Source organism: Amaranthus tricolor, chromosome 5, assembly GCF_026212465.1.
Source record: "Amaranthus tricolor cultivar Red isolate AtriRed21 chromosome 5, ASM2621246v1, whole genome shotgun sequence".
NCBI classification, from domain to species: domain Eukaryota; kingdom Viridiplantae; phylum Streptophyta; class Magnoliopsida; order Caryophyllales; family Amaranthaceae; genus Amaranthus; species Amaranthus tricolor.
The window spans coordinates 20,465,357-20,491,988 of NC_080051.1; the positions used below are offsets into that span (position 1 = coordinate 20,465,357).

At 33.0% G+C, this 26,632-nt stretch overlaps 3 protein-coding genes across 6 annotated transcripts; 1 reads left to right on the top strand and 2 right to left on the bottom strand.

Annotated features, from left to right (window-relative positions):
* Positions 1–505: 505 nt before the first annotated feature.
* On the bottom strand, positions 506–1,613 carry LOC130813551 (serine/threonine-protein phosphatase 7 long form homolog). Its single transcript, XM_057679389.1, has 4 exons — positions 1,400–1,613; positions 1,235–1,322; positions 740–1,159; positions 506–661 (listed from the first exon to the last, which is right to left on the bottom strand). Exons 1-4 carry the CDS (start codon positions 1,573–1,575, stop codon positions 506–508), a joined length of 840 nt encoding a protein of 279 aa, XP_057535372.1. The 5' UTR covers positions 1,576–1,613.
* A 6,442-nt stretch (positions 1,614–8,055) lies between these two features.
* On the bottom strand, positions 8,056–22,344 carry LOC130812600 (protein FAR1-RELATED SEQUENCE 4-like). Of its 3 annotated transcripts, none has more exons than XM_057678122.1 (4): positions 22,210–22,344; positions 9,615–11,801; positions 9,447–9,503; positions 8,056–9,001 (listed from the first exon to the last, which is right to left on the bottom strand). In XM_057678122.1, exons 2-4 carry the CDS (start codon positions 11,670–11,672, stop codon positions 8,858–8,860), a joined length of 2,259 nt encoding a protein of 752 aa, XP_057534105.1. In that variant the 5' UTR covers positions 11,673–11,801; positions 22,210–22,344; the 3' UTR covers positions 8,056–8,857. The 3 variants fall into 3 exon arrangements, with proteins under 3 accessions (XP_057534105.1, XP_057534104.1, XP_057534106.1); XM_057678121.1 differs by lacking the exon at positions 22,210–22,344 and adding an exon at positions 13,194–13,352; XM_057678123.1 differs by lacking the exon at positions 22,210–22,344 and adding an exon at positions 12,499–13,171.
* Positions 17,052–25,735, top strand: LOC130812598 (protein ADP-ribosyltransferase PARP3). Of its 2 annotated transcripts, none has more exons than XM_057678119.1 (16): positions 17,052–17,529; positions 21,137–21,332; positions 21,413–21,526; positions 21,618–21,675; positions 21,746–21,815; positions 22,196–22,370; positions 22,576–22,709; positions 22,803–23,040; positions 23,122–23,249; positions 23,592–23,668; positions 23,752–23,912; positions 24,004–24,213; positions 24,305–24,407; positions 24,638–24,720; positions 24,798–25,130; positions 25,432–25,735. In XM_057678119.1, exons 1-16 carry the CDS (start codon positions 17,282–17,284, stop codon positions 25,498–25,500), a joined length of 2,397 nt encoding a protein of 798 aa, XP_057534102.1. In that variant the 5' UTR covers positions 17,052–17,281; the 3' UTR covers positions 25,501–25,735. The 2 variants fall into 2 exon arrangements, with proteins under 2 accessions (XP_057534102.1, XP_057534103.1); XM_057678120.1 differs by lacking the exon at positions 17,052–17,529 and adding an exon at positions 20,491–20,949.
* The last annotated feature ends 897 nt before the right edge of the window (positions 25,736–26,632 follow it).

Below are 26,632 nucleotides of genomic sequence, written 5' to 3' on the forward strand. Positions count from 1 at the left end.
TTACGAACCAGTTTGATTTGAAAAAATTAATTATGAAAATAATGCGAAGATATATTACAATCATGAACATACAAAGTTAAAATCATACAAGAATATACAAGAAGTTAAAATAATATAAGAATATACAAAGTTTGTTAAACTACAACCCCCAGCCCCTTTTGTTTTGCGCACTGGTGGATGATGATGGTGTGAACTCGTCAACCTCCGCAATGACATTAAGAGTAGGAGCTCGTCGTTGACTAGCACGCTGATATGTGATAATCCTTTGCGAAGGCGATGGATGTGGCGGAGGAGTGTTGATGGAAGACGGGGGAACAAACGGCGACATAGTAGCGGATGTCGATGGCGATCTGGAAGACCGACCCTGAGTAGATGAACGCTGGCGGCCTCTTGTGGACCGAGAACTGGATCCTCCGGAAGAGCTACCTCGATGGGCTGAACTCCTTGGAGAAGGAGTGTGGAATGTGTCATCTACGTCGCCAATGACGGGTGGAGTCGGTATGAGTTACTCATAACCCGCTTGACTCAATGCATCGGTCAACGACGCATTAATGGATCCTAAGGTCTGAGAACATAGCCGATAGCCCACGTCAACTGGCGATGTAGCGGCCCCTTGAATCGTGTCATTACATTGTATCAACACCGATCGGATGCGCTCAGCCTGTTTGTTATCATTATATTGTTAAAAAAGTTACTTAAAACTATTACTATTTGTTATGAGTGTTGAAAGAAAACGTACCAGTAACGTAGATGTCGGATGGTAATGTGATCCTGGCTGCGCAAATGCGATGTTCGTTAGGCGTAATATGGAGATGCGCCTGTACCAACTCATGTACATAGCAGAGCTATGACCTGTGAAGTTATCTCCTCCAACCAATGTAGATGCTCGGTCGTTCCACGCATCTACATGCGATCTATGTCGTACGAGGTAGTTCTTGTCCCCAGTCCTCCGATCGATCGCATGTAGTTGACGTTGGGTGTCACAGGCTTGCGGAATTACCTGCTCCAAACCGAATTGACGCATGACACGATCCGGGAGATGTAGCTCGACGATGTCAAAGCAAATAAGAGGACAACGCGATCTCCAAATCTCGTGGCCCGATGTACATATGTGCGGTAGAGCTTCCATCTTAGCCGCTGTGTAAGGCTGCCATGTCATCTGTAATAGAAATCAATATGCTTAGTAATGTATACAATTTATTCATAACTAATACAAATAGTAAATGTTACTAACCTGCTCGTCCCGTTGTCGATCTAGTGCGTCCCTGTAGTAGACGAGAGTATGTGGGGAGTGGGATCTCGAAAGATATACGCGAAGCCAGCTGTAAACAAATAAACATTTTCATCTATCATAAAATAGTGAAATTATGAATTTGAATAGTGAATTGAGTGTTGCTACCTTACTGCCAAAGGATCCATCCCGCGCCGATGCTGTGACCCTAATATCGGTTCAAAATCATCCGCGTCATCTTCCTGATCATGTTGCCCATCCGGTCGAACCGTCCGAATAATGGGCCTCCCTATATGAATGTGCTCCCATGACCATATCTGTAACAACATCAAGCATCCACCCATGTCCTTGGCACTCTTACGAGATGCTCGACATAAGTTACAATACAGATACGCTAGGGTAGCACTTCCCCAACTGTACTCATCTACGCGCTCCAAGTCTCCCAGTAGAGGGAGATAGATCAACTGTACCGAGTCGCCGCTCTTGTCCGAAAACAAGATGCATCCAAACAGGTACAAAATGTAAGCTCGGGCATGTCTGTCAACCGTCACATCATCTGCATCATCCTCAAGCGCGCTAAAATGCTGTCGAAGCCAAGTCAGCTTCAATGACGATCCAACGATGATCTTCGGCTGTGAGGGGTCTTGAGGGTTTTCCGGCCAAACCCCTAGCAGCTCATGTACTAATGCTGGCCAATTTCCCTCCCCATGACCAATGACTGCTTGTCCTTCAACCGGCAGTCCCATGATAACTGCCACATCTTGCAACGTGATCGTTGCCTCGCCAACTGTGAGGTGGAAGGTATGTGTCTCCGGCCTCCACCTCTCCACCAATGCAGTGATAAGTGCTCAATCGAGCTCTAAGCCCCCGCCCAACAACCGGTGAATGTATCTAAAACCAGCTAGCTCGACTACGTCTAATACCCTGTCATCCACCTCCCACCGTAACGTACTCGCCTGGTAGTGCTGACGAGTAACCAATTGGGCAGTGGAGCCCTCCCACGCAGCTACGCTCCTGTGTGTCGCCTGAAGCGTAAGCACTGATGGATCAACTGGGCCCGGCATCGCCATGATCGCTGTTACGTGTTTTTCATCGCCATAAGTGTTATAAAAATCATAAAAATATCATGACTTCCCTCGCATTATCCAAATTTGCAACCAATTCAACATGTTTTTCAATGGGATAATGATCTTTCATGTGATATCTCCACCAATTTGCTACCAATTTGCAACCAATATCATGACTTCCTCACCCCAATACACTATAACGGGAAGTGTAAATTTGAATACAAGAATTTGTGATACTAAGGTATTAGAACACTTATTATAAGGTTCATTTCAAATATAAAAGCTAAAAATAGCATGAATATATACAAAAACCATTAAACTAACCCTACAAAGTAATAAACTTTCATTGAAGCATTTCATCAAACACTTTATATGCATACAAAACAAATCCTAAAATTCAACTGCAAATGTGTAAAACGTAAGCATAAATCATGAAAACAATAGAATGTAACAAACATTTAACGTTTTTATAACTTCAATTCAAAACAATAATGAACAAAATAAACAATTTGCATATTGAACAAAAATTAGGGTTTTATTCATACCTTAAATGAGGATGAAAATAAACTAGTACACAAGGAGAAGATGGGAATGTAGTTGATTAGTTTAGTGGAATGAGAGTAATTGTAAATTTAAAGTAAATGAGAGTGAAGAAATTTTTTTTTTAGGGTTATACCGGCAAGAAGCAAGAAGAGCAAAATGAATTGTGAAAAATGTCGAAGGAAGCTGCTGTTTTGTATTGATACCAAACCGCCACTTCAAGTGGCGGTTTACTCCACATATTAATTTTTTTTTTTTTTTTTTTAAAAAAAATTCACTTAACCAAACCGCCATCTCAGATGGCGTTTTACTTCAAATGCATGAATAAAACCGTCATTTCATGTAGCGGTTTTATTAAAAAAAAAAAAAAATTTCTCAAAGCAATCCTACGTGGACGGTAAACTTGGAAATACTTTCCCATTTTAAGGAAAGTGGGAATTTTTTTTTATTTTGGCCATAGATTGGGAATAGACTCTATTTTGTTGGGTTTTTCAGAGGAAGCCACATTGTGATTTGCCATTAATAATCACTTACCCACTGACACGGTAAGGAACTATGCATATAATAATCATATCCAAAGATTATAAGTAGTATGTAATATTAACCCAACTTATAACTAAATTTGAACTAAAAATAAAAGGCTATATGATTATTTACTGCAATTTATTCGAGCCAAGCTTTTAACAACCAAATTAATAACGCTTTGCCTCCTGGATAAATACGAGTAAATTGATCGGGTTTTTTTTAGAAGTCACGACTTTTACGTTTCTCTCCCTACAGACGGCGCCAAACTGTTTTGGTAATGAAACGAGAAAATGCAAAAGTGTTGGCGCCACACCCTCATGTAACAGGCAATCATTTAAGCCACCTTTCAAAGATCATACGTAATCAAGTGTCACCTCATGCAAATCTGAACTTTAATGTTTAAGTTTTTATTTCATGTTTAGTTTATGTTATTTAGGGTCCGTTCATCTATATTTTAGTATTTTATTTTAATCAAGAAAAACAAACAAAAATATGTCATGTATTTAAGTGTTGTCAAGTAAAACAAAAGTCGAAGCACGAAGAGTTATTTAGATCAAGAGGAAATCAAAGACGGAAATTAAATCAAAAGCACGGAAGTTACAAGCAGCAAAATGACGCCACTCTAGCTTGTGGAAGGCCATCTCTTGAAGCCTTTTAAGTAAGTAACTAGGTAGTTATTTCCATGTAATTAAACAAAAAAATTAGAAAAATAGGTGGTTATTTTCGGTTTTCAAATAGGTTTTTTAGGAGTTATTTTTTGAATTAAATTAGGAAGTCAATGGAAGTTATTAGTCGGTTTTTAAGTAGTTTATTTCTGAATAATTAGGTGGTTATGAGTCGATTTTTAAGTTAGTTTCTTTTGTTTTGCTTTCTTTATAAATAGCTTAGCATGTAATGTAATTTTCAAAGTTGATTAATGATAAAGAAAACCCGAAACGTTTGTTTCAAATCCCCTTTGTTTGTATGATTCTTGGATCAGAGTCGTATTTGCAAAAGTTCTTATGCTTGGTGTATTTGGCGCATGCACCTGTGCCTTAAGAGCGTCGTTACTTGCTACGTGGATTCATAGTGAGTTACGATTTTAGCCATCACTATCATTTACTTGCTGTTTCGAAAATCAACAAAAAGAAAACACAAAAAAGTTTAGTCCATTTCATCGCCCTTCACCACTTTCATTCCCTTCATCGTTCTTTCTTTCGATCCGTGATTAAAGCTTGTAAGAACCCCTTAGGATTAGGCGATCTTACAATAAAAAGATACTTAAAATACCTGGAGATAAGGTGTAATCGGAGTCAACTATCAGTACGCTAAAAGTACTTATGATTCTTCTGCTGATGAAACCTCAAATCCTACAATATAACGTTAGCCTTGCCCACAATACTATAGCCTATTTTAGTAGGTTTTATTCAATTTACTCTCATATTTTTCGATTGGGATTAGTTTATTTTCTTTCAAATTACATCCACACCACCTTGTAATAGTCTTGGCTAGTATGAGTAAGAAAGAACCAACAATCTCCCCGGAAGACATGCATTTGTTTTCATATAAAGTAATTTTTCGCAAGTAAAATATATTCATTTGTTATATTCACCTTAATTTATAATTTATCATATAATTTTTTATAAATTTTTATATGGAAATTATCGATGGTATCCCTAAGTTTTTTTGATTATCAATGGTATTCTTGTGTTATTAAGCGTCTTACAACCGTAACTTTTTCTAATTTTTTCCGTTCAAAACCGTTATTTTTTTCTTTTTCTTTTATTTTTTTATGTTTTAAATTGAAAAATAAAAGAAAAAGAAAAAACTTAACGATTCTAGACGATTTTGGACAGAAAAAATAAGAAAATATTACGATTGTAAGACGCTTAATAACGCGAGGTTATCATTGATAATCGAAAAAATTTAAGAGTACCATCAATAAAGTGCAAAAATTTAAAGATATCAATCATAATTTTTCATTTTTATAATACTTATTTAGAAATATTAAATTTAAAATTTAATTTAAAATGGGTGCAGAAAGAAAGGTGAACAAAAAAACTGAGAGTCTTATGACTTATCAAGTCTTGAACAGTCCCAACAACATAAGGCCACGAGTGGAGTCTTATTTTGGGCATGTTTTTGATGTATGAAGTTAGAATTCATCATCAAACCAGGGAAAAAGAATGAGAATTTTTGTTGAGTGTGAGAAAGAAAGAGTCAATGTGGTGGGACCCCCCACTACTTGTGGTCGGAATGATACAATTAGTGAAGAATTAAAAGTTAAATTGCAGAAATTTAGACACTAATTTATGTTAGGAGTTAGAATATAGTACATCATAACTTGTTATTTTAAAATTAGGGGTTAGAAAAAATACAACTTGTTCTTTTAAAATAAAATATACCATGAAAATTCTAATCTAAGACATTTTTATATGCGAATTCTCTTTACTATAAAATATTACTCCCATCGTTTCCTTTTGTTTTTATCATTTACTTTTTACACTGTTTTTAATGTAAGTTTGAAACTTCAATATCTCTAAATATATATAATAAAAAACTGTAAAAAATACATAATAAAAAAGTATATATTAAGATGAATCTAACGAGATCTCACATGAATACATTTTACCTTATAAATATGTGTTAAAAACATTGATTAAATTTCTCTCACCTTAAGGTAGAATATTCCAAATGAGAAGAACATTAGAGAACGGAGGGAGTACTATTTTAATAAATTTAATTAATATCTTAGTTCAACAAGATAAGATGTAAACATGTTCATAAATTTTACACAACATAAATTTTACATAATATAGAGTATTAATGTTGGCGTAAAACACTTGGCTAGTTAATATTTATTTTTATTTTTTGGTCTATCTTAATATTTTCTATTAAATACTTTTATTTGTGTTTGGAGTTAGAAAAAAATTTAATATTTCTTATAACGGTGAGAATTGAATTTTTGTTATAGGGATAAAAACTCTAATATTAGGCTAATTCATAATTCTTCGATTAAATGCATTATATAACTTATATGAAAAATACAAATTGGATAATTTTTCTCGCGTAATTCTAATACTTCTCCAGTTGTGAATTTTTTTTATAAGTAAATATTTTATTAATAAAAAAACATATACCCAACTATACGTCGGCATAAAAAAACCTATAGGAAAAAAACCATAAGAAGGGAGAATTGTTATGCAATCATATGTCAAAAGAGCCATACACAAATACTCCACACGAACAACCTAACCAGCTATGATCAAGAGTATTTTGATAGACTCTATTATCTCGAAAAAAATCCATAGCATTCGCTGTTCCTTAACAAAGTAGCAAGTATACTTCACATTAATTGTTATAGACGCATTTTGGAAAAAAAATATACAAAATACTTCCAAAGAAAGTCGAGTGGTTCTTCATCAATGCATTTGTTATGTGAAGCCCTGGTCCCCTCTTCCTAGTAAATCTTTATGTTGTCAAATTGTAATAGCCAAAAAAATTTAATTGTAATAAGAAGGGAAAATATTCTTAATTTATAACATAGTATTTTTTTTTTATATATAGTGACTATAAAAAATCTTTCTTACTCTTCTTATTTTTAGTACCATTCTTATTTGATCCTACATCCTAATTTATATTTAAAAAATATGAACAATGAAACAAGTACATAACTAATATATAAATCCATGTTACCCGTTCTAATGAACAATGGAACTAGGAACAAAAAACTCAAATTGTCTCAATTAGGTCAAATACAAGAACAAATATAAGCAAGGATATTGGAACTCTTGGATAAGCAAAAAAAAAAAAAGACATTATTATTTTCAAAATAAAAACCTGAAAATAAATTTAATTAATTAATTTTCTAAAAAAAAACATACCTTTATACACGAAATTGAACAATAAAAATTATAATGGGGAATATTCGGAACAAAGACTAAAATGGGGTTGGAATAAGGAGAAAATTAAGGAGATTTTGGAGGGAGGGCTTTGATTCGTAAAAGGAGGAATTGAGTGGGAGAGAAAGAAAAAAATGAAATGAAATGAAATGAAAAAGAAAAAGACCGGGGACTTTAGGGCAATAGAAATTGTTGTCAATGATAGTATTTTTTATTTGAGTAAAATCGTTATCTTTGGCAGCAATTTCTCTTTTATCTTGAAACTCAACTTTCAACCTAATAGGATTAAAAACTTATTTATTTTAAATTTTCAATATGCAGTGGATGGAGATGATTATTTAAATTTTCAATATGCAGTGGATGGAGATGATTATGAATACATATTTACTTCAAAGACTATGGGTATTAAAATTATACCCATTATAGGTTATGATAAGTAGTGGATATGAAAACGTAATGTGATTGTAGGTACATAGGAGAGAATATCTATATCGCACTTTTTATTTATCCATCTCTAATTAATGAGTATAACATCCAATCAAGAAAAAAGAGATATACTGAGATAGTGGTAGAAATATAAATAACATGAAAATTTAAGTTAAATTTAATAGTGAAAATTACAAAAGAAAATCATAAACAAAATAAAAATGAGACATACTTGATAAGATAAAGTAAAAATAAAATTGAGGTAAATTTCACAAGACAGAGAATAGGGTTTAATTCATGCATGCAGTGTTAACATAAAGACTACCTCCAATCTCAACACAAAATACAAAATTACAAGAATGACTGCATAAGTACATAGCCCACATAATCATAATCATGTACTATAAACTTCAATATCTATATACATTTTCAGTTATTATTCGACCTACATCATGTCTACCTCTTAAAATGGACGTTGTTTACTAGCTTCTTTTTGGCTTTTTAATTTAGTCGGAGGGAGGAAATAGGATAACTAAACGGGGTTGAACCACAACACCACTACAAAACTCCTCAAAAAACCCGAGTGAGGGAACGAGAAAAATGATCTAACACCCAATACCCTTAATGAGGAGTCGATCTAAATCAGCTATTTAAAGGGCTCGCTTGGATTGAGTGTAAATATTAAAAGGTAAATAAAAGTCAAAGTAGGAAAACAAAGCTAATTAGATAGAAAATTAAAGGAATTTGATTGTTAGAGAGATGCAAGAATTGGTTAGAAGGTAATGAAGATGGATAAAACAACAATTATGTTCCCTCATATTTGGGGTATAAATTTACCCTAGGGAAGAGTGGGGGAATAATTTCCTCCAAATAAGAGAAATCATCATTCTTTTCTATTCATTTTTTTTAGTTTACTCTCATTCTACATCTTTCATAAGTAGTTCAATTACTTTATTTGCACCTCTACTTACCTTCATTTCACTAGTTTGACTTTTTTTTACCCCTTAAATATTTATACTTTATCCAAGCGACCCCAAGGGTTAAAGTAACAAATTTCAAGCTCCTACCACTAATTTGATTTGGGTCACTATTTGGCAGACAGTTTGATGACTGAGATCTACAGAAGACAGACATCCTACTTAACATCTATATTTTTCAGAAGGCCCAAACTCCCAACAGCTACAAACTTAACCACCGTCAGCATGTCTCTGTTGCCATATTGCATGCTGAAATTGTCCTGGTCCTGTCCCTCGAATCATACTCGACATTGAAGTATGAAAGGGTACTGGAAACATATCGTGTAGAAGTGCAGGCCTTGTATTCGGGGTTTCCTGTTAAGTGCAAGTACAAAGATAAGGTAAGAACAGTATATGTATCAACGATCACAGAGACGAGCCTATCACATACGTAAAACAGGTAGTTATCCCCAGAAATAAGAAAACTGTACAGAGAGTTTGATTATCATGCTTAATTATGACGTCACGCTAACGTACAGAATACTATGACGATATCTCTTCACAGCATAATTAACATCCCACTATGCCTATTGCAATGACAGTTGTCCCGAAAACAGATTTACTTTTTTAATGAAGCTACTATCTCTTTTCATCATGTCAAGTTTTAATATGCATTTGATTCCAATACTCATTCACTACTATCTAGATTACTATATATTCACTCGGTGCAACTTGGAAACGGGAAGTTAAAAATAAGGCGGATCTGCAAACGGAATACACTAAACATTAAGAATAACAATGAAGTAGAAATCAGACTCACCATTTGAGTAAAGCCATGTTCAGATCCAACGGCTGTGATGTCTTGGTCAAGTACTGCCTGGAAATGCATGATCTCAATCAAAAATAAACTTTTAGAAACCATCACGATATTCACACCAAAAATGCATTTATCAGTTGTGTGTATTAAAAGGGATATTCAATCACTCACGTTTTCTTGGGTGTTTACATTCATATTGCTGCTGATTGTCTCCTTTCCAAACTCGGGTCTCATGGGAACCGTACTTATCTCACTTGATCCTCTATCTAGCTCCCCATCGCATAATCTTGAATGGCTACCTTGTGAATCAAATCCATTGCAATTGATCAAATAAATTGAAGAATTGGGTCTTAGATCTTTTTCAAAAGAACTATTTCCATCATAGCACTGCTGAAAAGCATCTCTCATAGCTGATACTGCTACATTATAGCTATCTATAGACAGAGAGCCTTCTTCAGCCAAGATTAAGGCTCGCCGACAAAGACCGTTGTACCTACGTACTTTGGCTTGCACCTCGTCCAGTTTCCCACTAATAGAATGCCTACTTAATGAGGCATTAGTCCAACGTTGTAGAACATATTTAGAAGGAATGTTAAATACACCAGACATTTGAAGAACGACAATAGCATGTCGACAAAGGAAGCCATGGTATTCAAACAAACGGCACAAACAACAGATCTCGGAGCTCGATTCATTCCATTCAACAGTGAAGTCTTGGTTACTCTCAAAATCTTTAACAGTATATGTTATGCCAGTTGCATCTTCTTTTTCCTTTTTTAGATGGCACGCAGCAGCTCCCAAGACTTCTACTTGAAACTTTTTTAAAATTTCATGAGTGTACACCCAGGACATCTGCTTCTCAAAAGGAGATGGAGACTTCAATTCAGGAGCTTCATGCCATGCATCAAATTCTGCTTTGGCCTCTTCTTCATATCTATCACTAGATAAAAGCTTATATTGTTCTAGAAATTCTCCCAAAGAAGACTCCTCGTTGACATATTTATCAAAATAAGAGTTCAAACATTCAGACCGTGAATTAGCAGACAGCCCAGCAAATGATATGTTTCTCATAAATACTGGAACCCAATGGACACGATCTACATAAATTGATCTAAGCCATTCATCATCTCGAAGTTCAAATTTCTCGAGCAACTTCAACCATCTCTTCTCAAATTGCTCTTCTGTCCATGATTTAAAGATGCATTTATTAAACTTCTCCATGAAATCATCAAGCCAAATATTAATATGATCTAATTTCTTCGGGATCTTTTCAAAGATATGCCAAAAACAAAAGCAATGACGAGTGGAAGGGAGAAGTTCGGCAATAGCTGTTTTGAGTGCACTGTTTTCATCAGTAAGCAGAACTTGAGGAGGCTGTCCACCGACCGCTATAAGCCATGTCTGCACCAACCAAAGAAAAGTGTGCACTGATTCATCTGCAATCAGCGCACAACCAAGTAAAAGTGGCTGAATATGATGATTAACTCCAACCAACAGAACAAGAGGAATCTTGTAGTTGTTCCTAGCATATGTTGTATCTAAAGACACCACATCATTAAAATAACTATAATCAGTTTGACCTTTCGCATCAACCCAAAACACATTTCTCAACCGTTGCTCTTCATTCAAATCCAAGGCATAGAAGAATTTTGGATCCTCTTCCTGCATTTGCATCAAGAGGTCAAGCAGCATTTGGGCATCTCCGATTTCTAAAGACAAGCTTCGGCCCTTCGCATGCTGACTTCTCTTAAGATTCTCCAAACACCCAACTTTCTGATACACATTGAATTGTTTGGACATAGAAGCTAAAAGTTTACGTTTGCGCAATCGAACATCATTCTTGAGTAGGTCCAGATCTCTATGGCTTTGGAAGAAATGAGCTTGTGCAGGTAAAAGTTCATGGTTGTGGTCCTTGACAAAATTGTGCACATACCACTTTCCATCTTCCTTTCTTTTTACATGCAAGCTTGCCTTGCAACCAATCTTGGGAGAAGGCCGTGGATTTATAGCATCATCAGACTGCTGTTTGTTCCCATATCTGATGCATGAAAATTTTGCGTCGATAAATTCCTTGGATGCCCTAGAGCGGCGACTACTCAACTTAGCAGTTCCAAATCCCACAGACTTGGCATATTCTTTATAAAATTCATATGCTGCCTCATGTGAATCAAACTCCATGTCTTCACGAGGCTCCAAATTTGAGCTAGTCATGGTGGCATTAGACTCCATTTATCACTCAAACTCCCAACCTTTTCTACCATGCAGCTCAAAACAGATTGATATTACAGTCACTCTATGTAAGCCATAATTTTTAAAGAATGTTCTCATCATAATTACAGACTACATTCCTCTATAATACTGCAAAAAACAGAGTAAAGGAGGTTTTCAGTAGATAAACGCAATCATATAGATAAACACAACACTAACTGGACTAAAAATGTGGGAAGAGTTAGATTCCAATAACAAACTTTCTCCAATAATTAAAAGGAAAAATTGCATGAGATGGATGCAACTTTTGCAAAAAAAATAAAAAGAGTTTATTAGGTTGAACTTCAACAATTACATCCACAGGGACGAATTTTAAAGTTAGTTTTCATTCAATAGATTTTTTTACCCACAACAAGTGTTGTAAGTGAGAAATAATGATTATTGTCGAAGGAGAAAAGTTTATCCACGACAACTAGCCCCCCAATCTTTTAGGATTAAGGTTTTCACATTGTTGTTGATATTGTTGACGTGTATACTAAACATCAATGTCAAACTACAAGTACATTACGCTGCAAATGATATAACTATCATATATAAACTAGAAGCATATTGAGTATGAACTATAAACACATTGAGTTTGAAATACAAGCTACTACATCAAGTATAAACATCATGTGTATCTTATATTTATATAGAAGCTTCCTATGTATATCAAGTAACTACAACATGTACATTAATTTAAAAATTGCAAATACATTAAGAAACTCTTTTAGATACATTAAAGGATTATCATAAAGACATAAATGAACTATCTTAAGTACTGAAAAATTTAAAGAAAACTAAATACCAAATCAAGCTTCTGCCACATTATACATCAATGAGATGGTGAGTACATGGTCTGATGAGTACAGTCCTGCGGCAGCGGCTGAAGATGTCTAAGGAGTAGAGGTAAAAACCAGTGAAGGATCGAGATGCAAGGAACGAGTGGAAAGGGATTTTGCTAAACTAATTCATTTTAAAATAGTTCATTATAATTCTAAACTAAAGAAGAATTTATCTTTTTTTCCACAAAAGCATTCAAATTGAAGAAATTCACATTCAATCAACAACAAAAAGCAGCAGCTAAGTGGATTCGCCAAAGAGCAAGATTATAATTCATGTCATTCTTTCTTCACAAATTTTCTCTACACATTTCGGCACATTTCTTCTCGTAAAAGAACAGTTTTTTCAATTTAAGGGTTTATTCAGTTCACAAATTCGGGGAAAAGCCCCCAAATCAGTAAATTAAGAACTTCATCAATTATTACATAACAGAAATCAAAGAAAAATCAGTATTCGTATGAATTATTAACAAGCATCAGAATATGTCAACGACAGCATGAACAAAAGAAAACCAGAGTCCAGAGTCATATACAAGTATAGTAGTTAAAAATAATAAATATAAACTCACAACATGATTTTTGAATATAAACTGTACAATTCTTCAATAAATCTTAGAGATATAAATAAAAATGGAAACTTTGGAATTGGGTAAGAAAATACCTGGAGATATTGACTAGTGAAGAAATTGGAGAGAGAGGGAGTTGATCAAATCTGATTTGATGCCAAATTTCAGAGTAAAAAAAAAGGTAAATGAAGATTGGAGATGACGAGTTGGGTAGTTGGGCTTTCAGTCCAAAACGTTACCGATAGGCCTATTTTGAGTCTCCACTTCGCAAATTCTTGAGAGATAGTATGTTTAAGAGAAGATCTTTAAATTTAAGGAATGATCCATTATATATTTAAGATATTATAAGTAGACATTAAAAATGATATAAATAGCCATTTAAGATATTTAAAGTAGGTATTAAGGATAATATAAGTAGGCATTAAAAATATAATAAATAGGCATTAATCTTTAATAGGCTGGACTTAAGATAAGTCTCTCATTGAGACGGCCTCTCAAAAGACTAGTTGCTCCACTTTTACTAAACAACTGATTTTGGAAGTGAGGGTGTCATTATAAGATGGATAGTTCAACGGGTCTAATTATAGTTTTTTTCAATATGAGCTCTTAATCTATCTAAAGGTTATAATTGATAACTTTAAGGTTAAAATTAATTTTTTAACTGATCACTTTAAGGTTTGAATTAATCATTTTTAGATCAAAATTAAAAAATTTTATAATAAAGCGACCATGAACTCTTGATAATTTTCAAAAGCATTCATTGAATCAATTGGCAGACATAATTAGAGATCGACACTTTTATCGACTTTACATCAAGGGTAAGCAAACACTACACCCACAACTTTATTTCCAAGTCCATTATGAACGGAAATTATTGAGGGAAAAACAGTACTATTATTGATTAATGATTAAAGAGTACAAGTAGTCTTATGTTCCATTAGACCCATTGTGTTGCATTGAATAAAAGTACTTGTATTGTGAATGTTTTAACACTATTGTTGATTATGTTATTGACCATTCATTTGTTGTTTGAAATTCATCTATAAAAGATAGAATAATATTATTTTATTACCTCTGTTCTAAAATTGTGAAAAAAGAACCATATTTAGGTGGAAATTAATCAGTTTAACATTAACATTGATCACTTATAGATCAAATTTGAAATTTTTTATTTTAATTTATTTGTATAAGATTTACTCTAAGTTGAAATTGATACCTTTAAGGTCAAAATTGCTACCTTTGATGTCAAAATTGAGTTTTTTTCTTTAATTTCTGGGAGATGGACTATTTTTATTTTTCAATTTTTAACTTTTGGGCCGGTCTATATTGACGGTCTCAATATAAGACTATTGAGACCGTCGCTCCCATGTTTTTTTGTTTTTCGAAACACATATTCTGGGAAGAGACGTAATGTAAGTATGTGTTGTAAAACCGAAAATTGGAGAGGGAATGTAAGTATAAATGTTAAGTTTCAAAAAATAATAGTATGTGTTTAGTATGTATAGTAAATGTTTATTATATGTGATGTAGATTTTTATGTTATATAAAGTAGTTGTTTAGTGTATATGAAATAAGTGATTAATCTATCTGTTAAGGAGAGTTTCGTTAACATATTTGAAGAACATTTGAATTCGAGAAATTGTGGTTGAACAACCTGCTAAGGAGAGTTTCGTGAAGTATATATGCGCTCAATGAGAGATGGCTTACAGATGAGGAGTTGAGGTCCAAGGCAAAAGATGTAATTTCAATTTATTTCATTAATTATAATAGGTATTTATATTTCTTTTCGAATTAACTACATGTTTTTCTTAATTTCTATAGTTCATATAGTAGGTGTTTTTGAATTATAAAGTAGATGTTTACATTGACTTTTTTTATTATTATAATAATAGGTATGCTTGTGTGGTTAGATGTCGGCTTGCGGATTCAACTTCATTCGGTCTTTTTCATTGCATAAACTTCTTTTTCTGATGATCTTTCTCGAGCTGAGGAACACTTTAACATATCCTCCTTATGGGTATGAGTTGTCACATTCTTTCCCTTCCCAGGTTCTGATTATAGTTCCTATAAGTAGAATACATTGGGTAAGATGATTAAGGTCGACCCCAGATATTTAGGAGCCCTGGGCGAAATAGCACATTTGGGCCCTTTTTCTTTGCAATCTATCATCTATATAGACCCTACTACAACCATTAATTTTGTTTTTTTATATGAGGCCCTGGACGACAGTCCTTCTTGCCCTCCTCTAGAATCAGCCCAGAAGATAATGATTTGTTAATTGATTCAGGATATGGAATTGGCTAAGTTGATAGTAGAGAGGGATGTTTAAGTATCACGCATGTGTACTGTAAAAGAGTGAATGTTGTATGGCAAGAAAGAGAAAATAAAAAGGTTGAATACGATATTAAAGATGTTAAGCTTGATTGGATAAGGATTGTCAATTATGATAGCTTGAATTGTGGTCTTTTCGTTGCATATTTAATTTGTAGAACAATAACAAGGGAGGGATAAAGATCCCTAAGCTATACAACTTTACTTTTCATTATTTTTTTTAACAACCTAATTGTTAATGATAATAGCTTTGAAGTTTGAATGCGTGTTTAAGTTGTTTGCTATTATTTTTTTTTTACTTAAACAACTTGTTGAGACGAGATTATACATAGCAAAATGAGAAGATGTTAAGGATTCCTTTGATCATTTCTAAGAGGATACAAAATGCGTTACAAGAAGGAAAGAATAAACCAACCAAGATATGTATATCAAAGAAGTAAAAGTACTTGCTTACGATGAACTTTTTTAATGATGAATTATTCAATGTGAAAAGTAGGGGTTTTAATATATGAAGTAGGTATTTTATAATTAAGCTTCATTAAAAGAATAAGAGAAAAAATGAATAAAAATTATATAATCTAATTATTTCACGAGGAAATAAAATACGGTATAAGTAATAGAAAAACCATGAAATAAAAAAAATTATATATTTAACATAAATATAACAAAGAGAAAATAAGATATTTATTTAGAATTTAAAGAAAAAAACTACTATTGCGCTTTATTGAACAAGAAATTTGTACACCACACCATATTATCTTAAACTCAATTATAAATCAGAAAATAAATAATTTCTTTTGTTAATTTACACTACTATATATTACTAAATACTAATTTAATATCATGCGAAACCGAAGATGAGAAGTCCCGAAAGAACAGATGTCTGGAAAGTAAGGGTGTAAAAAAAAGGGAAGATGACATATGTCAAAGTGATAGCATCTGTCCAACACATGTTTTGTTGTGGGTGAGACAGAACACATATTAACGTGTCTTTACTTTATGATTTCTTGTTTACAAATACTATCCGTTATTTTCACATCCTACTTTCTCTTCTTCAATAATTCTCCTTTCTCCAGCTTTATTTGCTCTATCCAATTATTTCGAATTCAAACCAAAATGAAGGTATTTTAATTTTATCTGCTGCTTTTTTTCCTTCGCTATCTTTAATACGTTGGTTCCTTTAGACATTTGGTCTGCGTGCATGGATAACAAAAACGTGAATTTTCCGAATATAGTTAAGGAAGGGAAAATACTAGTCAAATAATGCTTAATTGTGTCTAATATTTTGACCCAAGAAGCCTTTTCTTTTCATATTTACAATCATTAATACTGACCTATAAGTTAGAAGGGTCAACGTTATTATTTTATGTGATATCACTGAGAAAACTATAGTTGACAAAACTATAGTTGTGTACATCAGCGTTGTTCTTGATAATTTTTAAACCCTTGGCAGAACATGAAAAGAAGACTTAAAAGTTTTGATTATTTTTTTTACCAATTATATATTATATAATTCATTTTTTTATCACGTCAATTAAATGTACGACCTGAAAATAAAGTATTTGGGTATAAATTAATGTTTAATAATAAGTATTAACCCAATATGGGTCTTAAGCTAGCCCCTAGGCGGTTGCATTCAAAACTATCCCGGGAACGGTCCAACTGAGTCGCTAAACCTCATTTACTAACCTCATTTACTCAAGGTGGCCGGGAGCTACTAAGTGGCATTAATTGGGACGATGGTATATTGTTGCGATTGTTAGTTAAAGTGGAGACGCGTATGTAATAAAACTAGTTGTATAATATGTAGGTTGAAACAAGGGCACAAGCGCATGAAACAGAAGATCCAAAGATGAAGACAAGGAAGCAAAAGGTAAGTGAGCAAACAGAACAACAATCCCCAACTAAGAAAGCGAAGCAAGAGAATAAGAATGAGAATGAGAACGTCAAGACTACTAATGGAAAACCAACTTCTAAAGAGTATGAAGAGTTTTGCAAGGCTATTACAGATACTCTTTCTATTGACCAAATTAAGGAGATTCTTCAAGTTAACGGTCAGGACCCTTCGTCTATTCCTGATGAGACCCTCATTTCTCAATGGTACGTAATTTCCTAACTCCATCCTTCGCGCGCTCTATGAGATTGAATGGCAAAACTGTATATGAATGATCAATGATCATTGGATTTTGTTGAATTTCAAACAACTTATGATGAATCTCCCTGATTACTTAGAGGATTAGCAAGAATAAAATGGATGATGTCTAGTATATTTTAAAAATATTCACTAGGTTTAGAGTCTTGTATTATATATTAAGGGTAGTTTTGTAATTATAGTCTAGTATTTATGCTGTATATATTCATTAAATGGTTTAAGGATTATATATTCTTCACAAATTATATTCTACGAGTCGGTTTTATTGTGATACGTCCCTACTAGAATGGACTCCTACTAGTAAAATGGACTTAATTCATTCATTCCTAGAATGGACTCCTACTAGTAAAATGGACAATAAAGTTAGGATATAAAATGAAAAATTAAGCGAGTAGTATTTTTATGGAAATTTGAATGGAAAAATCATTTATTTGAAAGATTCTTGCATATAGAATGATGAGTCGAGAGAGGAAATTGTAAATTAGTAGTATCTACAAATTCTTCAATTGTGTCATATGTATATGATATATTACTCATATTTAATGATTCATATCTCTAGGCTACACTACACATTATTCAGATTTTAATTTTTGTAGAGCAAGGAAGATTTATCCATATATTTATACTATTTTTAAAATTTTTAAGTTTTAGATTTAAATTATTTATAGAGGAGTACTGTACAATAAAACAATATCTGATTCAATATTACCCCCTAAATTCATTTATCCTTATTAAAACACGGATGCCATATATAATATTATTTTATAAAATTAATTTATTTACAACATAAATTAAATTATTAAATTTTTATTTTTGTTATGATATTATCACTGAATAAATAATTTATTACATCATAATTATACTAAAACATACTCAATAGTAATTATTGACAAATGTGAATAAATAATTTATTATACAATAATACTAAAACATACTCTTAAGACAAATAAAATTAAATTTAAAAGGAGGAGGGTTTAGTTGAAAAAATTGTCATTAGTTGGCTTATTCATTATATATTATATGATATTATAACTTTTTTTTGGTTTTATATTAGGAAATATATATTTAGATCATCACATATAATTGTAGTTGATCTATAAATATTACATGTTTTGATAAGTTAATTGTTTTCTTAAATATTAAGTCAAATATCAAAAATTTTAAGGCGGGAAAGTTAATGACGCGTGTTTTAAGTTATTTCTTCACTAGTATATTTTATTAATTTAGTATATTTTATTAATTATTGATTAGGAAATATCGTATTTCAATACATCATCACGTATATAATCAATAAATGTTGCATGTTTTGGAGTTAATTGTTTCTCTAAATATCAACTTAAATATTAAGAGTTTTCCTTGCATCAATAATAAAAAATAAAAAAAGCGGCAAAATGTTTAATGATAGTATAAGTCGTTTATTAATATATTTTATTGATTATTAATTGATTGATTATTGATATGCCAATGTAATGTCTTTAACAATTTGTCCAATATACAGACAAATAATTGCATGTATTTAACTTAATTAATACCCATTCAGTATACTTCATATTTCTATTACTCCTATCATTAAGAAGAGAATATAGAAATAATATTATATTAAAAAAACATAATTATTGAAATAATTTTTCTTTTGTCAAAAGTAAAGAAAAGAATGTCAATTTTTAGTATGTTATTTTTATTAGGAAAAATTACCTAAAATAATCTAACATTTTAATGATTTTCCACGATAATTCCACTGAAAAACTAATCGTAAAATTAGAGAAAATTTTTGAAAATTCACAAAAAATTCTTTATTCTTAATAATTAAAAAAATCAACATTTTTTTTAATATTTTTGTCACATTTTTATGATATTTTATTTTATTTTATTTTATTTATAAAAAAAATTACTATAACAAATCGGGTTACTGGGTTTATTATAAGAAAATATCCTCTAAAGTTTAGATTATTTATAGTTAATCAATAGGTGAGATTATAGTTAATTAATAGGTGAGGTTATTGTAGGAAAATTATAAAAATGTCCGATTATTGTACGTAATTTTTCCTAATATTTATTGTACTATATTTAATTACGCATACTTTTAATTTTTCTTATGATAATGTGTTATATGTTGGTAATATGTTAATATTACTTGCAATTTTATTTTTAATTGACCGTGCCATAGGAAAATATATATATATATATATATATATATATATATATATATATATATATATATATAGACGTGTAATGTATTTAGCAAGTGAAGTGTGGTCCAAACAATGTCACGAAAGGTGTTGTTTACTTCCTCCGTTCCTCCAAGATGGCATCCTCTAGCGACTAGCTAGGTTTGCAACGAAGAGAGTAATCAGGCCCGGCCCGTTACCGGAGCACTCTGAGCTACTGCTCAAGGCCCCAGTTTATTGGGGTCTTTTTTTTTTTTTTTTTTAGTTTTTCATTCCTGCTTCTCTAATTTTAGACTACATGCATTTGAAAGCTTTCGGCAATATCCGTTCTCTTTCCCATTAAAGCACTGTGCAATTTCCTATGCGTTCTAAACTCCACAACTTCTCTCCAATCTATTTTTGGTCAATTTTCTTATGGAATTATTTAATTTTCTTTCCTTTGGTTTTCTTTAATTTTTTTTCAATCTAAAGTTGTAGCACACACAAAAATAGGAAGTTTGGTCCCTATAAATGTGTTGCTTCTTGAATTTATGTCGATTAATTTGATAAAGCTTGTAAATCCTATTCATCAACTTTTCAGTAATTTTTACTTGATCTTTTTCTGATTTTTAGCAAAACAGAGTTAAAAAATATTTTGATTTTTTTCCATCCTTGAATATATATATATATATATATATATATATATATATATATATATATATATATATATATATATATATATATATATATATATATCTCCCTTAAGTAACACCTTGGTCCCTCGGACCGCCTCCTTATATATATATATATGGATCCCTCCCTTAAGTAACTTTCTGGTTCCTCGGGCCGTTGGTGACTACTCATGGAGGTTGTAAATTAGCCTTATAAACCAACATAAATCTTTTCAGCGCATTTTTGCCTCACTCGTGTACACCGAGAAAAACTTCCAGAAAAATTTCCTAGGAGGTTCATCCTAAGATTGCTCTCCACCAAGAACGCTTAACTGTGAAATTTTTATTAACTGTGAAATTTTTAGTAAATGGGCTCTCTAGAAAAGCATAAGTCGTGATGATTCGATCTCGTGACCTCTCGTCACACTAGCTCTGATACCATATCAAGAAATTAGCCTCACTGGATCTAATATCATATCAAGAAATTTGCTCAAGCAAAAGCTTAAGCCGATAGAGGCCTTTGGATATGTTATATACTCTAATTGATATGGTAAGGTAATTTAAATATGTGGATCAAATTAAGTGAATGTTATGTTTTAATTTTAAATTATATGTTAAGCATTTAGAAAAAAGAAAATTTCATCTTGGAATGCCTGTTAGTAAAAATATTTGTCTTCAACGTGTTAATTTTATGTTTTGGGTTAATCTGGGACTAAATTTGGTACATCTGTGGGCAGCCAAGACTTGTTATATTATGGAGCACTGCTGGAATGCCGGGCATGCGGAGGCAATTTAGTATTCAATGGAAATAGTTACTCTTGCACCGGGGCGCTGAGTGAATGGTCTAGTTGCACCTACAAGACCAAAAATCCTCCTAGGAAGCAAGACCCTATCAAGTTACCAGACTCAGTTATGAAATCTCCAATTTCAGATGTAAGCTTCCTATATGCCACCTTAATTTTGTAGTATACAAATTTGAGATAGTGACTTTATTATGTGATTTTTGTATGAAGTTGCTGAAGAAGTACCAGGATCCAAAGCAGCGTCATCATAAGGAAATACCTCCAGCTGATAAGCCTTTCACAGGAATGGTGATGTGTTTGTCTGGTCGACTTTCTCGAACTCATGTACGCAAAAACAACTTTAAAACGCCAATCATTTTAGTTGTGTAGGTTAATTAATTTTTATATGTTTGGATGTTGATTGGCTGTGTTGCAGCAATACTGGAAGAAAGAAATTGAGAGGCATGGAGGCAAAGTGGCCAATACAGCTATCGGTAACTATTCTACTTTATAATCTACGTGGTATTGATCTACGGAATGTCTTATGATGGCATTGTATTGCAGGTGTGTCGTGTTTAGTTGTTTCTCCTATGGAAAGAGAGCGTGGTGGTTCATCAAAAGTCTCCGAAGCAATGTTAGTATTTATCTAAAACGTCTACTATGGGGTGTTTGGTTTTTGGCTTTTGGCTTATTCGTTAGGTTAACCAACCAAAAAATGTTTTCCGTGAACGGCTAGCTTTTAAGCCTAAATAAAAAAAAAGCTTATTCTATTTAGTTTTTTTCTTTTTGTTGGTTTTTGGCTTGTTAACGCATTATTTATCAAATAAACAACCAACAATAAATACCAAAATTTAAGTACGTTTTTTCAGCTAGCTTAAAAGCAACAAAAGCAACCAACATTTTCAGCTAGTCAAACAAGCCGACGCAAAGCCAATAGTAATTGCGAATCACCCCTATAACACTGTACATCCTACGCTATCTAACTGCTAGCTGATAAACTTTCCTGGTTATTAGAGAAAGAGGCATACCCGTGGTACGCGAAGCATGGTTGATTGACTGCATCGACAAACAAGAGCTACAACCTTTAGAGTCCTACGATTGTATTTCTGATCGATCTGCTTACGGCAAAGGAATTCCATGGGACAAACAGGACTCCAGTGAAGAAGCCATTGAATCCCTCACTGCTGAGGTTACGCTTCGTTCCTCTCCTCTCATTAGAGGTCTTAGTCTTCGAAACTGTTTTGATGATTGCCTGTAATTGTTTTGACGTTTCTTTAGATTAGTCAAATATAATTTGCAAACTAATTAAATTTGTGATTCGCTCTAAATGCCCCAATATTAGTCCAAAACTGATTCGTACGAGAATTATGTGACACTTCTTTTTTTCTTCCCAGCTGAAAATGTATGGAAAGAGGGGTGTCTACAAAGACACAATGCTCCAGCAACAAGGAGGAAAGATCTTGGAGAAAGATGGGTTACTCTACAACTGCGGTTTTTCTCTTTGCGACCAAGGGCGCAACATCAACGAGTAATTTTGTGTTTCCTTACTGAAATGTTTCTGTTTCTTTGTTTTTCCTGGTAGAAACTGTTTGCCTGATATTTTCCGTTTTGGATTTTTAAGGATTGCTATTACACAGCTGATAACGGTACCTGAGCAAAAGTTATATCTTTATTACAAGAGAGGCAAGACAGGAGATGATCCTTCAGCAGAAGAGAGGCAGGAAGAATGGGACAGCCTTGATGACGCCATAAAGGAATTCGCTCGGCTTTTTGAGGAATTGACGGGAAATGAGTTCTTACCGTGGGAGAAAGAGAAGAAATTTCAGAAAAAACCACAAAAATTTCATGTCATAGATATGGTATAATTGTTGCATATTTTCATATATATGTAAACATACAATTATATAATGTTAGTCTTAGGCAGCATGTTTCTTCTGCAGGATGATGGAGTTGAGGTGAGATATGGTGGGTTGGCGCTGCGGCAACTAGGAGCTGCTGCTGCACATTGTAAACTAGATCCTGTGGTTGCAAGTTTCATGAAAATTCTATGCGGTCAAGAGATTTATAGGTATACTAAAGTTATCTGTGCAATGCATGATTTTTTTGAGCATCTATGTATAAACATATAATATCATAATTCATAACATATATTATGTAGTAGGAATACTCAATTTTGACGGTATACTTTCTAACTTGTTCAATTTAACTATAAATAAATGCTAGTTAAAGGTACTTTAATGGTAGATATATTGGTCAAGATTAAATGTCCCGAATTTTTCAAGCTTTTCATTTGTGAGACATGGAATTTTCCAAGCGTTTTAGTATGATGTATGATTATATGGAAGACTTTTACCATCTAGTAGTTGATGATATACTATCCTGTTTATTTTCTGGTTTACTTCCTAAACAGGTATGCTCTGATGGAGATGGGACTGGATTCGCCAGACTTACCGATTGGGATGGTTACTGACCTGCATCTTAAACGATGTAACATCCTTCAGTCTTTTCGAGTTGTTTGTGCTCCTTTCTTGTAATAATGCATGCTGATATCTATTGCATTATCACTTCAGGTGAAGATGCTTTAGTGCAATTTATAGAGAAGTTGAAATCACAGGAGCAGGAAGGGCCAAAGACTGAAGCACTCTGGTCGGAATTCAGCTCGAAATGGTTTACCCTTGTGCATTCCACCCGACCTTTCATCTTCAAGGATGTGCTAGAACTTGCTGATCATGTAAAATTTTTTTCGTATGCACCTCTCAAGTATATATAGTTTACACTATATATTACTTCTTCGTCTAAAATTTCTGTGGGTATCTTTGCAGGCCGCAGCTCCTCTAGAAGCGGTTAGGGACATAGTCACGGCTTCACACCTAATAGGTGACATGAGTGGTTCAACATTGGATGATCCTCTGTCGGATCGTTACAAAAAGCTCGGGTGCAAAATATCCGCTCTCGACCAAGAGTCTAAGGATTACAAAATGATAGTCAATTACTTGGAGAAGACTTATGAACCGATCAGAATAGGCGAAATTGTAAGTACCGACATTCTTTCAAATATATAGTCTTTGATTACTCCAATACAAGATATATTTTGAACTGATTTTGTGAACTGATGTATCCTAGAGTTATGATGTTTCTGTGGAGAATATTCTTGCTGTTGATTTGAGCAGTGGACCATCTTATGAAGAGATAAAGAAGCTGCCAAACAAAGTTCTGTTGTGGTGTGGTAAGAAAAGCTTGGCTTCAGTTAGTTTATTCAATTCTTCAGCAAAATTCTTGTATAGTCCGGGCCCGTAAAAGCAGTCCATATTATTTATAGTTAATAATTAAGTTACATGGTAGGTAACTAAATAAAAATAAAATTTTGATTAGTTTATAATAAGTCAGTTTCACAGTTTAATAAAAAATTGATCTCAATTCTTTTGAGTTTTAAAAATTTTTGATGAAATTGTGTAGGGACTCGGAGTTCGAATCTTCTGAGACATCTACAAAAGGGTTTCCTCCCTGCAATCTGTTCTCTTCCAGCTCCTGGCTACATGGTATTAAACTCTATTAGATCTCAAGGTGTTGAATCATTGTGATGATCAAGTTAATAATTATGTCTTTTTCATTACAGTTTGGGAGGGCAATCGTCTGCTCTGATGCCTCAGCAGAGGCTGCAAAATACGGGTTCACAGCAATTGACAGGCCTGAAGGTTTCCTAGTACTAGCAGTTGCCTCTCTAGGAAAGGAAATAATTAAGGTTACTAGCCCACCGGAGGATACAGAGTCTTTAGAGAAAAGGAAGGTAGGAGTGAAAGGTTTAGGGAGGAAGAAAACCGATGAGAGTGAGCATTTTGTTTGGAAAGACGACATCAAGGTTCCTTGTGGGAAACTCGTCGTAGCATCACCGGAGCCAAAAGATAGCATCCTGGACTTTAATGAGTATGCTGTCTATGATCCAAACCAAGTATAAACTCTTGACTCTTGCTCTTAACTCTTTTCTTTGTGTAGTATAGATAATCTTCCTTTTCTGATCTAGCAAAGCATCTTATAGTGTGGAGATTTGGGAGTATATAATATATCCTAGAAATCAAATAATTAGCTTAATTTTATGGTGGTTGTAGTTTTAGGATATGTTATAATACTCAAATACATTTTTTCGAGTCTTTTGGGCTAGAAGTGTAGAATTGTAGGTTCTTTTTATATTTGACGCAAGGTTTTAAGATATATTATATATTCTAATATGTAGTTGGTGTAATGAATGACAGGTGAAAATAAGCTTCTTGGTGGGAGTGAAGTACATAGAGAAAAATGTAGTATATGACGTGGCTGAATGAATGTGAAGATGGCTTGCTCAAATTGTTTTGTTTTTTGTGTTTCGTTTTGGTGTTTAGGCAGCTACATAGATGGTAAATGATGGGTGGATAGATTTTTGCCTTGTAGATAGGCGAATGGATGCACGATCCTCCCAAAGTTATGGAACAATTTGTAATCTTCTGTGCAAACTTTTTATAATTAGGAGTAGTATGAAATTTAAGGTGTTTTGTTTTTCAGTTGTAGTTGTTAGTTATGTGCAATGTCCAGGCTAAATGTAGTAATATGTCGTAGAAGTCTAAAAGAATGTTTCATCTATGTTGTGGAGTATATACCTATAGTTTAAGAACCACCTAAAACATATAACCAACCAAAGAATGACGAGTCAAGGAGCAACAATGAACCAACAATATTCTTTTAAATTTCGTACTTTCTCTATTCATAATTGTATTTTTCATTTTATTGACATAATTTTTATTTTCTCATCTTTTGTTGTTTTCTCTTATTTTGGTCTTACTTGCACAATTTACTTGCACAATTTAATGGTTTTTATTAATCAATCATGTCAATTATTGGTGTTAAACACTTACTCTGAGGGATAGAATTCCATGCACAAAAAGAAAAAATCACTTTAATTTGCCAATGGTAATAGCTTGCGCAGCTGAAAATGACAGAAAACCTATAATTGCAAGTCTAGATAGTCAACTTTAAAGGGAAATAAAGTAATTATTAACAATACAGTTAAAATATTAATCGATATTATTTGACAATTAAAAATTGAATGACAAAGGGGTGCACTTGTTATTGCAACGGTCTTCAATGGCATCCTTATTAATGTGGCCATTGTTTCCCTGTGCTAGAACTCATTAATTTCGATATTAGACGAGAACAAGACAATATTTGCAAGAAAAGAGAATTTAATTTTGTCTTAGTTTGATCTAAGCATTTTGATTTTTAAAGTCGACTACACTGATCATTATGATTCTTTCCAAAATTACGGCCGTTTGCATTTAATGTCATAACATTCATCAAGTAATAATGTACATACTTGTTTTTTTTACAATTCTTAATTTTAAGGCGATTAAAGATATCAAAGATTAAAATAGTAAATTAAAAAGTGTAAAAACAAAAAGTGTAGCAAACTATTATTATTAA